At 44.3% G+C, this 16529-nt stretch overlaps 1 protein-coding gene across 1 annotated transcript in view; it reads left to right on the forward strand.

The window, feature by feature from the left end:
• The window catches only part of LGI4 (leucine rich repeat LGI family member 4), a 176063-nt gene that overhangs the window by 13390 nt on the left and 146144 nt on the right, over positions 1 to 16529 (forward strand). The window contains 1 exon segment of the mRNA XM_030212961.1: positions 15819 to 16139. Within this exon segment, the coding sequence (XP_030068821.1) occupies positions 15946 to 16139 (194 nt within the window). The 5' untranslated portion in view covers positions 15819 to 15945.

Genomic DNA, 16529 nt, shown 5'->3' on the forward strand with positions numbered 1-16529 from the left:
TAAGCTGCGCTAAAAGTGGGCCAGCAGTATCACTAACGCTGAGGCCACTTTTAGTAGGCTGTAAAATGGCCACATTTCCATTTTCTCTGCTAATGGCCGCATGCTAATTTCCAATTAGTGCATGACCATTAGCACCTGAGCCCTTACCAACATCTATTTTCTAGGTGGTAAAGGCTCCCACGCTAACCATGTGTTAATTAGTTGGCGTGCAGCAGTGTAGCTGCGCAAACCAGTTAGCACAGAACACTCCTATTCTCTGTTCCCAGACATGCCCCCAGAGCTAAAAAATGTTTTCTATTTTTTGGTGCATGGGTAGTGCGCACCAAACACAAAACTACAACAGGATGCCTGAGTGCACCCTATGGTAGTGCCTTTTACCCTGCAATAAGCACTTATTAGTGCTTACCGCAGCTTAGTAAAAGGGCCCTTAGGACTGCACTTCAGTCCTGCCCTTCAGCACCCCCTACAGTTTAAGTACTGAGAACCTGCCATGTACAGAGCTTATTGCAGCATTCTATACAAGCGTTGTGTCAGAGGAGACAACGAAGCACGCTTACCTTCACAACGGTCTTTCTAAAGACCTCCCTTTGTTGAGGATTTGCCTTCATCAAATAGTTCTCAAAAGCATTCGGCATTAAGACTCCTGATGCAGGCCTAACGGCCGAAACACGACGTTGTGTCGAGTCTTTATACCTCAATAAACATCTTTATTATTATATATCCTTTCAGTCTTTGGAATCCTTGGTCGTCCTCCCACTTTTATTTTATTTCATGTACAGAGCTCTGCCAGGACACATCAGTTCTATCTTGTCACACCATTTGCTATTTCAGCCTTAAAGGAGACACTGTCTGCATCTGTACACTTGACTCCTAAACCCTCCATCCTTACAGGTGACAGTACTCCTGAGCTTTCTGCCTAGAGGTAATAGGCTCTTTATTCTTGTGCCCATCCCTTAAACCCTCTAGTCCCAGAGGTGATAGACTCTGTATCCCTTTGCCTAGCCCTAAACCCTCTGGTGCCAGAAATAACAGGTTCTGTAACCCTCTAGTCCCAAAGGTGACAGACACTGCATCCCTGTCCCAGTCCTCTAGTACCACAGGTGACAGGCTGTATATCCCAGTGCCCCTCCCCTAAACCCTCTAGTCCCAAAGGTGACAAGTGCTGTATCCCTGTTTAGTTCTCTAGTCCCACAGGTAACAAGCTCTGAATCCCTGTCTATCCTTATACCCGTCCCCTAAACCCTCTAGTCCCAGAGATGACAGGTTCTGTATCCCTGTCTCACATCCCTAGATCCACAGGTGACAGGCTCTATATCCCTGTGCCCATCTCCTAAACCCTCGAATTCCACAGGTGACAGACTCTGTATCCCTCTACCCATCTCCTAAGCCTTCTAATCGCAAAGGTGACAAGCTCTGTCTGTATCCCTGTGCCTATCCCCTAAACCCTCTAATCTCAGAGATAACAGGTTCTGTATCCCTACCCCAGTTCCCTAAACCCTCTAGACCAAGAGGTGGCAGACTCTGTATCCCTGTCACTGTCTTCCAAACCTTCAGATAGGGATAGTACAATTGGCAGTATTTTTACCTGTAATGAATTCCATTATTTTCGCCATACGTTTTACTTGTAACTCATTATAAGTAAGCTGTACTTTTGTACTTAGTAAGGAAGTACAACTTTAGAAAGTATTTTTAAAAAGTATTTTCCATACTTCTTGCAGCCGATTGAGCCCAGACTTCCAGTCTCAAAAGCAACTGAGCTGCGACAGGAAGTTTGGATCCAATCAACTGCAGCCAGCATCTGACATCACCATAGCATCCACTGTTCCCTCCCTTACCCAAGGTGTCCTGCTGCAGCCTGCTCCACACGCAGCATTTATTTTATTTTTTTTACTTTATTTTGGATTTCTAGACCGCTTGTACTAATAAAGTTCTAAGCGGTTTACAAAGGATTAAAGAGATACTGAGACAGTCCCTTGGGATTTACAACATGGTTTGATTTGCCGTCAGACCTGTTACATGAGTGCAGAATAACATTAACACAGGAATTTTTTTGAAGAGGGTAATTTTTACTTATTTTCTGAATAGTGTATAGTTGTGTAGGTTGTCTACACTTCGTCTCAAGTCCTTCCAGATTTTGGGGGCTTGGTAAACCACCAGTTGTACATAGACACTGGCTCTTTTTACTCTTTTGGGGAGAGGAATGTGAAGGGGGAGTTGTCTTTGGATCTTCTCATTCTGTTGTTATTGGTAAAATTTATAAGCGTGATCAGATAACTAGGACAGTCTCCCATAAGGATTTTGAATAGTGTGCATGCTAACTTGAACTGAATTCTTGCCTCCACAGGGAGCAAGTGTAGTTCTAGGTAAAGGTGGGAGATGTGGTCATATTTTTTCAGTGAATAAATTAGTCGGACTGCTGTGTTTTGAAATGATTGTAGTTTACGAAGTTGGGGTTTTTTGGGTTCTGAGTAGTAGGAGGTTGCAGTAGTCTAGTTTTGAGAGTAATACGGTAGTGATTGTACTAACAGTCTGAAATGTATCCTCTTGAAAAATTTCCTTATTCATCTTAAGTATTTCCTTCTACTTGATGAAAAACCTATCAGTTTTGAGATGTGAAAGGAGTGGCCTAGTGGTTAGGGTGGTGGACTCTGGTCCTGGGGAACTGAGTTCGATTCCCACTTCAGGCACAGCTCCTTGTGACTCTGGGCAAGTCACTTAACCCTCCATTGCCCCAGGTACAAATAAGTACCTGTAAGCCGCATTGAGCCTGCCATGAGTAGGAAAGCGCGGGGTACAAATGTAACTAAAAAAAAAAAAGGAGTCATCCAGGTGCACACCCAACAGTTTAGTTGTTTGCTGCAGAGGATAAGTCGAGTTTCCGATCGTGATCTGTTTTAATTGTGGGTCTGGGTTATAGTTCATTAGTAACAATTTTGTTTTTTCTGTGTTCAGTTTTAGTTTGAATCTCTCCATCCATGAGCTGATGTTCTGTAGGCATTCACTTACCAGTTTTGTTGTTTGGGATAAGATGAATGGAATTGGGATGACAACTGATAATCATCTGCATAACTATGTATTGTGAAGCCTTTTTGAACAAGTTTGTGGCCTACGGTGTGCAGAAAAATGTTGAATAATGTGGGGGAGAGTGGGCATCCTGGGGGACTCTGCAAGGGTTGCTCCATGATCCTGATAGTATTCCATGTTGTTTTATTCTACATGATCGTGTTGTTAGGAAGCCTTTAAACCAGCTCAGGACCTTATCTGCAGTTCTGATGCTCCTCAGTTCCTAGAGTAGGATGTCATGGTCTACCGGGTCAAAGGCTGAGGACAGGTCAACTGTAGTAATAGTGCCCGGCCTTTCTTGCTTAGAATGGCTCTGACTTTGTCTACTATGGATAAAAGTACTGTTCCTATGTTATGGGTTCTGAAGCCAGATTGAGAGGAGTGTAGGATGTTATGTTTGAGAAGGTAGTGGTATAGTTGAAGATTGACTAGGCCCTCGGTCAGTTTTGTGAACAGTGGAATTGAGGCCACTGGTCTATAGTTGGAAGTTAGTTCACTGGATCCTTTGCTATCTTTGATTAATGGACTGACCTATTGCTGATATGAATCGGCCTATAGAAAGTTGGTTTTGGATCCATATGAACAGGTTGTTCAAGAATTTGGTTGGTGGGGAGCACAACAGATAAGATGGGCAATGGTCAAGCATATAGTAGGATCTGGAGTATTTGTGAAACATCGAGGTGAAGTCTTTCCAGTTTGGAGGGTTGAATTCAACCCAGATCCTGTCTCCTGCTATAGTCATTGGATTGGACTCTACAGTTGCAGATCCATCTTCCATTGAGGTTGTGAAGGTAGATCTGATCATGAGTATCTTGTTTTGAAAGAAGGATGCAAGGTCGGATGCTGATGGAGTTTTGCTGTGTTATGGTTGAGGTGTCTGATAGTTAGATACTAGGTGGAAGAGAGCTTTTGTGGTATGAGACATCTGTTCCAATTAATTTGGAGTACCAGGCCTTTCTTTTTTTATCAATCATTTTTTTACATTCAGTAATTGCTTGTCTCCATTTCTGTCTCGACTCAGTGTTTTCTGACTTTGACCATTTGCGTTTTTTGTTTTTTTTTGAAAATTTCTTTATTATGTTAATGATGTTTATAATTTTTTGTTTTAGTTGTCTGCATTTTCGTTTCTGTGAAGTTAGCTTGGGATCGTACCAGTTGTTACTCTGTCATATATTTTTAGTCTTCCATGTGTGCAGGGCGATGTCTTCTAGAGTTTTCTCACTGTGTTCTAACCATTCAGCTCCGAAGTTCTCTCAGTAGTCAATCAGTTGAGAGTGTTTAAACCAGTCCAGGAATAGATCTACATCAATTCTACCCCTTGTGGTGTATTTTGTAGAAGATTTGGTGGCATCTTCCTTCTCTCGGTCTCAGTTCAGGTCAAAGTTGAGCATAAAGTGATCTGACCATATGATTGGTTCCCAGTTGACATTGACAATACTAATGGAGTGGGTTGAAGTGGTTCCACTTGAGCAGACTAGCAGGGCTAGTTGATGGCCCTTTGAGTGAGTCACTGTGGATTGAGTAATTCATGGCTGTTAGCATGTAGTAACGTTCACTCATTTTTTGGTCATTCCTATCTTCTGAGTGAAGGTTGATATCTCCCAGTAGTATGCTGAACTGGGAGTCTAGTGAATTTTTTTAAGACAAAGTCGTAGAATGTCTCCTTCGCCTTGGCCCAGCATCCAGGAAGGCAGTAGAACAGTATACATATTATCTTTTCTTGTAGTGACTGATTTGGCATGCCATGATTTCCAGGTTAGGCGAGAGGAATGAATCAGCTAAGGTGACTTTGAATTTGCTGTTGTGAATCAGTGCCACGCCTCACTTCTTTTCCCTCTCTGGACAGAGACACAATTTTTTTTAATTTTGTTACATTTGTACCCCGCGCTTTCCCACTCATGGCAGGCTCAATGCGGCTTACATGGGGCAATGGAGGGTTAAGTGACTTGCCCAGAGTCACAAGGAGCTGCCTGTGCCTGAAGTGGGAATCAAACTCAGTTCCTCAGGACCAAAGTCCACCACCCTAACCACTAGGCCACTCCTCCACACAATTTTGAACCCTTGAGGGGATAGGTCATTGACTGTGGGGTCCAATACAGAGTGGAGCCATGTTTCCATTAGAAAGACACACCTTGGTTGAGATTCGGTCATCCAGTCATTTAGAATTTGTGCCTTATTACAGATAGAGCAGGTATTGACATAATAGCATGGGATGGGGGTGCTGTCTTTCTTCTGAGTGCGATGTGTTTTGATTTTTACCAAGTTGTGTTTGCGTTTTAGGTGTGTGGTTTTTTTTCCATTTTCGCACATTGTCTAGGTTTGGTAGTAATTTTTATTGGGTTCTGCAGTAGGTCTGTGTAGTAGATAAGATTACTTGGGTGAGCCACTAGTCTGTGCTCGTGAATCGAGATGTTAGAAGCTGATTCAACCACAAGACTCATGCTTAGTTTGGCCTGATCCAAAGGGACTGCAGATCAGAGTGAGGAGCCAATACACAGTGGAGACTGCCATTATGTTTAAGGGGTGAGATGGTGCAGCTTGAAGGGTGATGGTAGTTTCCACTTTGTTTAGATTGAGTAGTGTTGGTAATGCAGTAGTGTGCCCAAGGGCATGAAGGTCCTGCAAGGGGTCTTGAGGGTCATTGCTAGCTTTAAGTACTACTCCTTTCTTTTCTTCCCTTTCTCCTTCTCTTTTTTTTTTCCTTTCCCTTCATTTTCCCTTTTTTTTTCTTCACTTCCCTTTTCTCTTTTTCTTCCTTCTTTAGTATCAATCTAGGAATGTATTATCAGGGTTCTGTAGAAACAAGCATCCATAGTGGCCAACCAAATATAATTCCTAGCTCCTTCCTATTGGTGTCCAGGCTTTCTCCTCGGTTGGAAACAGATGGAGCTTCAAATCCTCACTGGACACACTGAAATGTTCGCAGTTTTGGGCAGATGTTTGGTTTTTCCTTGGAAGTGTTGGCTGTGGTTGCAATCCCAGATTGTAACTGTAGGAAATTGCGGCTCTCCCCATGTTGCAGCCGCCTCCCTCCCTGCGTTGTCCTGCCAGTCACTGGTCTGATCTTAGCATTAAGGGCACCTGTCCGCTCGCCGTTGAAGTTGACTCCCTGCGCTCCAAAGGCTCCGAGCTCTGCTGGCACTCCTGCCATGAGTGCCCTCTGCAATTTGGCCACAGGAGAGGTACAGTGTGCTTTGTTCTCCTGTCCTAACCGGCGTCCCGCACATCCCCCTTGGCTCCCCAACTAGAAACTCCCACTTAATCCCTCTGTTATAAACAGGAATCCCTCCCTCCTGGACCCCCCCATAGGCCCTCCCCTGGCCTTCGTTACAGCCCTGGTGGTCCAGTGGTGAGTTGGGACAGGAGCAATCCTCCTACGCTCTTGCCCATGTGGTTTCTGTAATGAAAATGGCTGCTGTGAGTTCCTGCGGCAACCTTCGAAACTGCTGTGAATTCCCACAGCAATGCCGTGAGACTACTTGCAGCAGCCAATTTCTGTATGGAGACCACATGGGCAGAAGCGTAGGAGGATTGCTCCTGCCCCAGTTCACCACTGGACCACCAGGGCTGTAAGGTAGGCCCGGGAGGGAGGGTTTCCTCTTTATAAAAGAGGAAGTGAGTGAGTGGGAGTTTCCAGTTGTTGTTTTTTTTTAGGGGGGGGGGGGGAGGCTGGTGCAGAGCCGGCCATAGCATGACACCTCAGGAAAGAGAGGGAACTGCAGGAATGCTGGATGCCATGGGGAAGGGAGGGAAGGAAGGAAAGAGAGGAATACTTGGGCTATCTTGTGCTCATATTTGGCACATATTGTCAAACCTATTGTCTAGATGTGCTTCAGTGCAGGAAATTCAAATATGAATAAGCCCTGAAATGGGGCCTTGGTGGATACCCTAATAGTCACAGTTTAAAAGAGAGGAAAGTGTTAGGTGACACTCACATCTTCAGATTTTCAAAGTAGAGATTCAATAAACCGGCTAGTGAAATGGGAATAGACCAGAGGAATCTGCCCACTGTGACGTTAGGATTTTTTGGAGGTTGTTTGCACTTAGTCTTAGTCTCTGGTGTTTTCTTTAATTTGCTGTTATATGTTTCTGGATCGCAAATTGCATGGTCACTTCTTACCCTAGAAACATACCCTTAAGAGGCCTATTTATTTTTCAGCAGCCCACAGTTCTGCCGATGTGCATTGACACCAGGGGCGTAGCCAGACAGCCAATTTTGGGTGGGCCTGAGTCCAAGGTGGGTGGGCATGGAATTCATGCTCCCCCGTCCCTAGCCCCCGTCTGCTCTGATTTGCTCCGCTCTCTGCTCTTTATCCCTCCCTCCACCTGCAAGCCCAAAATATTAAATACCTGAGCAAGAAGGGGTCTAAAAAACCCCGTCAGCTGAAGATTTCCTCCTGCTCAGGCAGTCAGCGCTTTTCCTAACAGCAACCAGCAGCACTTTCCTTGAGCTGATGCCACGGCCAGCAGGCTGTGCATGCATGAAAACTAAGCATGTGCAGAGGGGCTGATGTTGGTGTCAGTTCGAGGCAAGTTCTGCCAGTTGTGGTTGAAAGAGCACCGGCTGCCTGAAGAGGAAGAAATCTTCAGCTGGTGGGGTTTGAGGATCTCTGCCAGCCATAGGAAGGGTGCCAAAATTTTGGGTGGGCCTGAGTCCAAATAGGGTGGGCCCTGGCCCACCCATGGCTACGCCACTGATTGACACTTGCAGCTAATTTTTAAAGGAGAACTACTCAGGTGGATAAAATAGAGGGGGGAGGGAGGGAGGGGAGAGACAGAGGCTATGGGCTGGGGAGAGTGAGAGAAATTGGGCAAGAAAGGATAGGTAGAGACATAGGAGTCAATTTTTCAAAATGATTGGGATGCTAAACCCAATAGAAATTACTCCTCCCTGGACACAAAGAGCTTGCTCAATATTGGGGTGCTCAAGCAATTGGAATATGTACATTTTTGAAATTTACATCTGTCACTGTTTCTGTTTATTTGGTTTTGCACTGTATACAGAGCATGACTTCTTGGGGGTTCCATTTAATTTTTTTTGTACATATATCTATTGTTAGTTTGTGGTTACTTATTCAATATTTCATGAGGAGGGAAGAGGAGGGAGGTCTCCTAGAAGGAGAGCATCACCCTGGTGAAGTAGGAAGTACTCCTGTAGCCAGGACTTGCCCACCAGGGGATGTACTATCCTCTCGCACCGAGGATATGTCTCCAAGTGCTGCCCGGGAGGGAAAGGTTAGGACAGCTGTTGTAGTTGGTGATTCAATCATTAGGCATATACATAGCTGAGTGGCTGGTGGATGTGAGGATCACCTGGTGACTTGCCTGCCTGGTGCGAAGGTGGCGGACCTCACGCATCACCTAGACAGGATTTTAGATAGTGCTGGGGAGGAGTCTGCTGTCTTGGTACATGTGGGTACCAATGACATAGGAAAATGTGGGGGAGAGGTTCTGGAAGCCAAATTTAGGCTCTTAGGTAGAAAGCTCAAATCCAGATCCTCTAGGGTATCATTTTCTGAAATGCTACCTGTTCCACGCGCAAGGCCCAAGAGACAGGCAGAGCTCCGGAGTCTCAATGCGTGGATGAGACGATGGTGCAGGGAGGAGGGTTTTAGATTTCTTAGGAACTCCCGAAAGATGGGCTCCACCTTAACCAGGGTGGGACCAGGCTGCTGGCATCGGCATTTAAAAAGGAGATAGAGCAGTTTTTAAATTAGAAATGGGGAGAAGGCCAACAGTCGCTCAAAAGCACATGGTTTGGGATAAGGTATCTTTCAAAGATATCACCAAAACAGGGAAGATAGGATATCCTGATAGTGAGGTTGCAAAAGAGACCGTAGTAGATCAGGTGTCCCTAAATAAAAATAAAAATCAGACAAAAGATTGCAAATTAGTACTGTGTGTCAAGTACTTAACATGATGTAAATAGGAGCAACAAACACAATTTGAAATGTCTATATACGACTGCCAGGAGCCTAAGAAATAAAATGGGAGAGTTAGAATATATTGCACTAAATGAAAAATTAGATATAATAGGCATCTCTGAGACCTGGTGGAAGGAGGCTAACCAGTGGGACACTGTCATACCGGGGTACAAATTATATCATAGTGATAGGGTGGATCGAATTGGTGGAGGGGTAGCATTGTATATTAATGAAGGCCTTGAATCAAATAGATTGAAAATTCTGCAGGAAACAAAACACTTCTTGGAATCACTGTGGATTGAAATTCCATGTGTAAAGGGGGAAAGGATAATGATAGGAGTGTACTACCGTCCGCCTGGCCAGGATGAACAGACAGATGCAGAAATATTAAAGGAAATTAGGGACGCAAACAAACTGGGCAACACAATAATCATGGGTGATTTCAATTACCCCGATATTGACTGGGTAAATGTAACATCGGGACACGCTAGGGAGGTAAAATTCCTTGATGAAATCAAGGATAGCTTTATGGAGCAGCTGGTACAGGAACCGACAAGAGAAGGAAAAATTCTAGACCTAGTCCATAGTGGAGCGCATGATCTGCTGCAGGAGGTAATGGTGCTGGGGCCGCTTGATAACAGTGATCATAATATTATCGGATTTGTTATTAGCTTTGAAGTAAATATACACAGGAAATCCAATACGTTAGCGTTTAACTTTAAAAAAGGAGACTATGATAAAATGAGAAGAACGGTGAAAAGAAAACTTAGAGGAGCGACTGCGAGGGTCAAAAATTTACATCAGGCATGGATGCTCTGGAAGCCCAGGCCAAATATATTCCGCGTATTAAAAAAGGAGGATGGAAGACCAAACGACAGCCGGCGTGGTTAAATTGTGAGGTGAAAGAAGCTATTAGAGGTAAAAGAAAATCCTTCAGAAAATGGAAGAAGGAACTGACTGAAAATAATAAGAAATGGCATAAGGAATGTCAAGTCAAATGCAAAGTGCTGATAAGGAAAGCTAAGAGGGTATTCGAAAAAAAGATTGTGTTGAACGCAAAAACACACAGTAAATTCTTTTTTAGGTATATTAAAATCAAGAAGCCGGCAAAAGAATCAGTTGGACCGCTAGACGAGGAGTAAAAGGGGCGATCAGGGAAGACAAAGCCGTAGTGGAGAGATTAAATGAATTCTTTGTTTCAGTCTTCACCGAGGAAGATTTGGGTGGGATACCGGTGCCAGAAATGGTATTAGGAGAAACTTAATGAATTCTCTGTAAACCTGGAGAATGTAATGGGGCAGTTCTACAAACTGAAGAGTAGCAAATCTGGACCAGATGGTATTCATCCCAGAGTACTGATAGAACTGAAAAATGAGCTTGCGGAGCTATTGTTAGAAATATGTAATTTATCCTTAAGTAAAGAGGTGTGGTAGCCGTGTTAGTCCACTCTTAAAGGTTATCAATAGAAATCAAACAAAATAAAACATGGAAAAGAAAATAAGATGATACCTTTTTTATTCGACATAACTTAATACATTTCTTGATTAGCTTTCGAAGGTTGCCCTTCTTTGTCAGATCGGAAATAAGCAAATGTGGTAGCTCCTCTTACCTACCCACACCCATCCTATTAGAATATCAATGAAATGCTTTGATGTCCCCATGCATACCCCCACCCTCCCACTCTGTCAGACTGTCAAAGTAATGCTATGATGTTTCTCTTATATATACTATCTGCTACCACATTTGCTTATTTCCGATCTGACGAAGAAGGGCAACCTTCAAAAGCTAATCAAGAAATGAAGAAGGGCAACCTTCGAAAGCTAATCAAGAAATGTATTAAGTTATGTCCAATAAAAAAGGTATCATCTTATTTTCTTTTCCATGTTTTATTTTGTGTGATTTCTGTTGATAATTTATCCTTAAAATCGAGCGTGGTACCGGATGATTGGAGGGTGGCCAATGTAACGCCGATTTTTTAAAAAGGTTCCAGAGGAGATCCGGGAAATTATAGACCGTTGAGTCTGATGTCGGTACCTGGCGAAATGGTAGAGACTATTATTAAGAACAAAATTACAGAGCATATTCAAAAGCATGGATTAATGAGACAAAGTCAACATGGATTTAGTGAAGAGAAATCTTGCCTCACCAATCTACTACATTTCTTTGAAGGGGTGAACAAACATGTGGATAAAGGGGAGCCGGTTGATATTGTGTATTTGGATTTTCAGAAGACGTTTGACAAAGTACCTCATGAAAGACTCCAGAGGAAATTTGAGAGTCATGGAATAGGAGGTAGTGTTCTATTGTGGATTAAAAACTGGTTAAAAGATAGAAAACAGAAAGTAGGGTTAATGATCTAGAGATGGTAGTAACTAGTGAGGTAATTAAATTTGCTGATGACACAAAGTTATTCAAAGTCGTTAAATCGCAGGAGGATTGTGAAAAATTACAAGAGGACCTTACGAGATAGGAGACTGGGCATCTAAATGGCAGATGACGTTTAATGTGAGCAAGTGCAAAGTGATGCATGTGGGAAAGAGGAACCCAAATTATAGCTACGTCATGCAAGGTTCCATGTTAGGAGTCACGGACCAAGAAAGGGACCTAGGGGTCGTCGTTGATGATACGTTGAAACCTTCTGCTTATTGTGCTGCTGAGGCTAAGAAAGCAAATAGAATGTTAGGTACATAAGTACTACTACTACTTAACATTTCTAAAGCACTACTAGGGTTACGCAGCGCTGTACAATTTAACACAGAAGGACAGTCCCTGCTCAAAGAGCTTACAATCTAAAGGACACGTGAACAGTCAGTCTGATAGGGGCAGTCAAATTGGGGCAGTCTGGATTTCCTGAAAGAGTTAGGTGCCGAACGCAGCATTGAAGAGGTGGGCTTTAAGCAAAGACTTGAAGATGGGCAGGGAGGGGGCTTGGCATAACGGCTCGGGAAGGTTGTTCCAAGCATAGGGTGAGGCGAGGCAGAATGAGCGGAGCCTGGAGTTGGCAGTGGTGGAGAAGGGTAATGAGAGGAGGGATTTGTCCTGTAAACGGAGGTTTCGGGCGGGAACGTAAGGGGAGATGAGGGTAGAGAGGTAGTGAGGGGCAGCAGACTGAGTGCATTTGTAGGTAAGAAGTAGAAGCTTGAACTGAATACGGTATTTGATTGGAAGCCAGTGAGGTGACCTGAGGAGAGGGGTAATATGAGTATATCGGTTCTGGCGGAATATAAGACGTGCAGCAGAGTTCTGAACAGATTGAAGGGGGGATAGGTGGCTAAGTGGGAGGCCGGTGAGGAGTAAGTTGCAGTAGTCAGGGCGAGAGGTAATGAGAGCGTGGACGAGAGTTCGGGTGGTGTGTTCAGAGAGGAAAGGGCGAATTTTGCTGATGTTAAAGAGGAAGAAGCGACAGGTCTTGGCTATCTGCTGGATATGCGCAGAGAAGGAGAGGGAGGAGTCAAAGATGACTCCGAGGTTGCGGTCAGATGAGACGGGGAGGATGAGGGTGTTATCAACTGAGATAGAAAGTGGAGGAAGAGGAGAAGTGGGTTTTGGTGGAAAGACGATGAGCTCGGACTTGGACATGTTCAGTTTCAGGTGGCGGTTGGACATCCAGGCAGCAATGTCGGATAAGCAGGCTGATACCTTTGCCTGGGTCTCCGTGGTGATATCTGGTGTGGAGAGATACAGCTGGGTGTCATCAGCATAGAGATGATACTGGAAACCATGAGATGAGATCAGGGATCCCAGGGAAGAGGTGTAGATTGAGAAGAGAAGGGGTCCAAGGACAGATCCCTGGGGAACACCAACAGATAGCGGGATGGGGGTGGAGGAGGATCCATGAGAGTGAACTCTGAAGGTGCGGTGGGAGAGATAGGAGGAGAACCAGGAGAGGACAGAGCCCTGGAACCCAAATGAGGACAGTGTGGCAAGAAGTAAATCATGATTGACAGTGTCAAAAGCGGCGGATAGATCGAGGAGGATGAGGATGGAGTAGTGGCCTCTGGATTTGGCAAGGAACAGGTCATTACAGACTTTAGAGAGTGCTGTTTCTGTCGAGTGTAGAGGGCGAAAACCGGATTGAAGTGGATTGAGGATAGCATGAGAGGAGAGAAAATCAAGGCAGCGGCTGTGAACGTGCTCAAGTATTTTGGAGAGGACTGCAACTTGAGTGTAAGTACATAAGTAATGCCATACTGGAAAAAGACCAAAGGCCCATCAAGCCCAGCATCCTGTCCCCGACAGCGGCCAATCCAGGTCAAGGGCACCTGACAAGCTTCCCAAACGTACAAACATTCTATACATGTTATTCCCGAAATTGTGGATTTTTCCATTCGATTTAGTAGCGGTCTATGGACTTGTCCTTTAAGAAACCGTCCAACCCTTTTAAAACTCTGCCAAGTTAAATGCCTTCACCACTTTCTCCGGCAACGAATTCCAGAGTTTAATTACGCGTTGGGTGAAGAAAAATTTTCTCCTATTTGTTTTAAATGTACTACACTGTAGTTTCATCGCATGCCCCCTAGTCCTAGTATTTTTGGAAAGCGTGAACAGACGCTTCACATCCACCTGTTCCACTCCACTCATTATTTTATAGACCTCCATCATATCTCCCCTCTGCCGTCTCTTCTCCAAGCTGAAAAGCCCTAGCCTCCTTAGCCTTTCTTCATAGGGAAGTCGTCTCATCCCCGCTATCATTTTCGTTGCCCTTCGCTGCACCTTTTCCAGTTCCACTATATCTTTCTTGAGATGCGGGTACCAGAATTGGACACAATGCTCAAGTTGCGGTCGCACCATGGAGCGATACAACGGCATTATAACATCCTCACACCTGTTTTCTATACCTTTCCCAATAATACCCAAGGAAAGGAATGGAAAACAAAAATGAGGATATTATAATGCCTTTGTATCGCTCCATGGTGCAACCGCACCTCAAATATTGTGTTCAATTCTGGTCGCCGCATCTCAAAAAGATATAGTGGAATTAGAAAGGTGCAGAGAAGGGCGACGAAAATGATAAAGGGGATGGGACGACTTCCCTATGAGGAAAGGCTAAAGCAGCTAGGGCTCTTCAGCTTGGAGAAAAGGCAGCTGGAGGGAAGATATGATAGAGGTCTATAAAATAATGAGTGGAGTTGAACGGGTAAATGTGAAGCGTCTGTTCATGCTTTCCAAAAATACTAGGACTAGGGGGCATGCGATGAAGCTACAATGTAGTAAATTTAAGACAAATCAGAGAAAATGTTTCTTCACTCAACGCGTAATTAAACTCTGGAATTCATTGCCAGAGAATGTGGTAAAGGCGGTTAGCTTAGCGGAGTTTAAGAAAGGTTTGGACGGCTTCCGAAAGGAAAAGTCCACAGACCATTATTAAATGGACTTCGGGAAAATCCACCATTTCTGAGATAAGCAGTATAAAATGTTTTGTACATTTTTGGGATCTTGCCGGGTATTTGTGACCTGGATTGGCCACTGTTGAAAACAGGATGCTGGGCTCGATGGACCTTTGGTCTTTCCCAGTATGGCAATACTTACGTACTTATATAGGAGCTACCTCTGTTCATATGCGAAAAAGGCCAGGTATTCTGTTAGCATCAAGTGTCTATGTAGGACTGATCTGCACTAATTCAGCTTGTTTTGTTTTGTTTTCTAATAGGTATATTAATGTTCTTTTGCCCACTGCAATGTTCAGGGTGTTATTTGTTTTTTTAGTAAGGACTTTATGTGACCCCCCCTGGAAGTTAGCTTGCAAACATACTAGATTCTGTGGGCCAATTTGTTAAGAATACTTTTTACTTTGTAGTAGAAAAGTAGTTTTAAGAGCTGTACTTTATTACTTTTATTGTATCTCTCAGTCCTCTGGTCACACAAAGTGGCAGGCTCTCTATCCCTATACCCATCCTCTAAATCCTCTAATCCCACAGGTAACATATTCTATATCTCTGTGCCCATCCCTTAAACCCTTTAGTCCCAGTGGTGACGAGCTCTGTATCCCTGTCCCAGTCTTCTAAACCTCTAGTCTGAGAGGTTATAGGTTCTGTATCCCTGTACCCATCCCTTAAATCCTCTAGTCCCACAGGTAACAGACTCTATATCACTTTGCCCATCCCCTAATCCCTCTAATTACACAGGTGACAGACTCTGTCTCCGTGCCCATCCCCTAAACCCTCTAGTGCCATAGATAACAGACTCTGTATCCCTGTACCCATCCTCTAAAAGTCCTCTTGTCCCACAGGCTCTGCATCTCTGTTACAGTCCATCAGTGAAATGCTCTGTAGTTGATCTTTGAGAGCTCTTTGTTCCATGGAGAAAGCTATGCATAGCAGTCTGTGATGGCTTATTTCCCAGCATGTGTTTAATGCTTCTCACGTGTCTTAGCATCTCCTGAGATTTTTCTTACCATAGGCGTGCTGCACAGAGTGTGCCTGATGGTGTGTCAAACTCAAAACTAGGCCAGTTACCCATCTTACAGCCCAAAAATAAACTTGATGTGCCAGGGAATTGTACTTCCAAAACCCTCAGGATGTTTGTTTAGCACTGAACCCTGACCTTATAATCCAGAAAGTGCTTCAGCTAGAACAGCTGTAGTCTCTTCTCCTGAAATCTTTCTTCAGCTGGTTACGTAAGTGTTGGGTATATCCTGATGCTGCTGAATGTACTGGATGAGTGTGCAGCATGGAGTGTGTATATATGTACAGGGCATGTATGCAGTATAGAGTGTGTATGTATTTACATAAGGCATGTGAAGCACTGACTATTCATGTTTTTCTGGAGTGTGTTCTTGCTTTCCACCTTGACTTAAAGGTAGAGACTTTATTCTCTTTCCTTTCTTTGCAGTTGGATACCCCCTCTGAAGCACAGGAAGAAGCTCAGAAGCAAGCCCTCCTTGCCAGTAGGGTGGCAGAAAGAAGGTGTGACTGTTCATGTGTGTAAGGGCCATCAAGGCCCTATACATGGAGAAGGCATGTCTAGTGCAGGCAGCCTGTCTCTTCGAGCTGCCTGGCTCTTCTGGCTCTGCTCCCTGCTGCTGCTGCGCTGTGAGGGTCGCAGGACATCAAGGTGGAAATGTCCAGTCTGGTGCACATGTACTAAGGAAAACGTGTTCTGTGAGGGAGCCCAGCTCATCCCCCAGGACTTCACACCTGATATTATCTCACTGTAAGGACCTAGTTAGAAGTCATACATGGGGTGGGTAGGAATGGAATGCAGGCTTTATCAATGTTAGAAAAAAGAGTTATTTACCTGGTGGGGGGCAAAGTTTGGAACATGCATCCATACAAAAATGTCTTGGTTCTATTTGTGCAAGATTACAAAATCATACAATTGTCACATTGAAAGTAATGTTTCACTATCCTCTTTATAAATAATTCTCACCTCCAACGTTCTGAAGCTCACTCTGTGGCAAGGAAACACTGAAGCCCTGTACTGTTGGTAGGCTAGGCTGTCAGCACCACTCACTCTCACTCATAGACCCACCCTCAGCCACGCCCCATCCAGACATAATTCACAACCCCAACGTTCTAATGAAGCCTCCAACATTTCAACGTT

Source organism: Microcaecilia unicolor, chromosome 8, assembly GCF_901765095.1.
Source record: "Microcaecilia unicolor chromosome 8, aMicUni1.1, whole genome shotgun sequence".
NCBI classification, from domain to species: domain Eukaryota; kingdom Metazoa; phylum Chordata; class Amphibia; order Gymnophiona; family Siphonopidae; genus Microcaecilia; species Microcaecilia unicolor.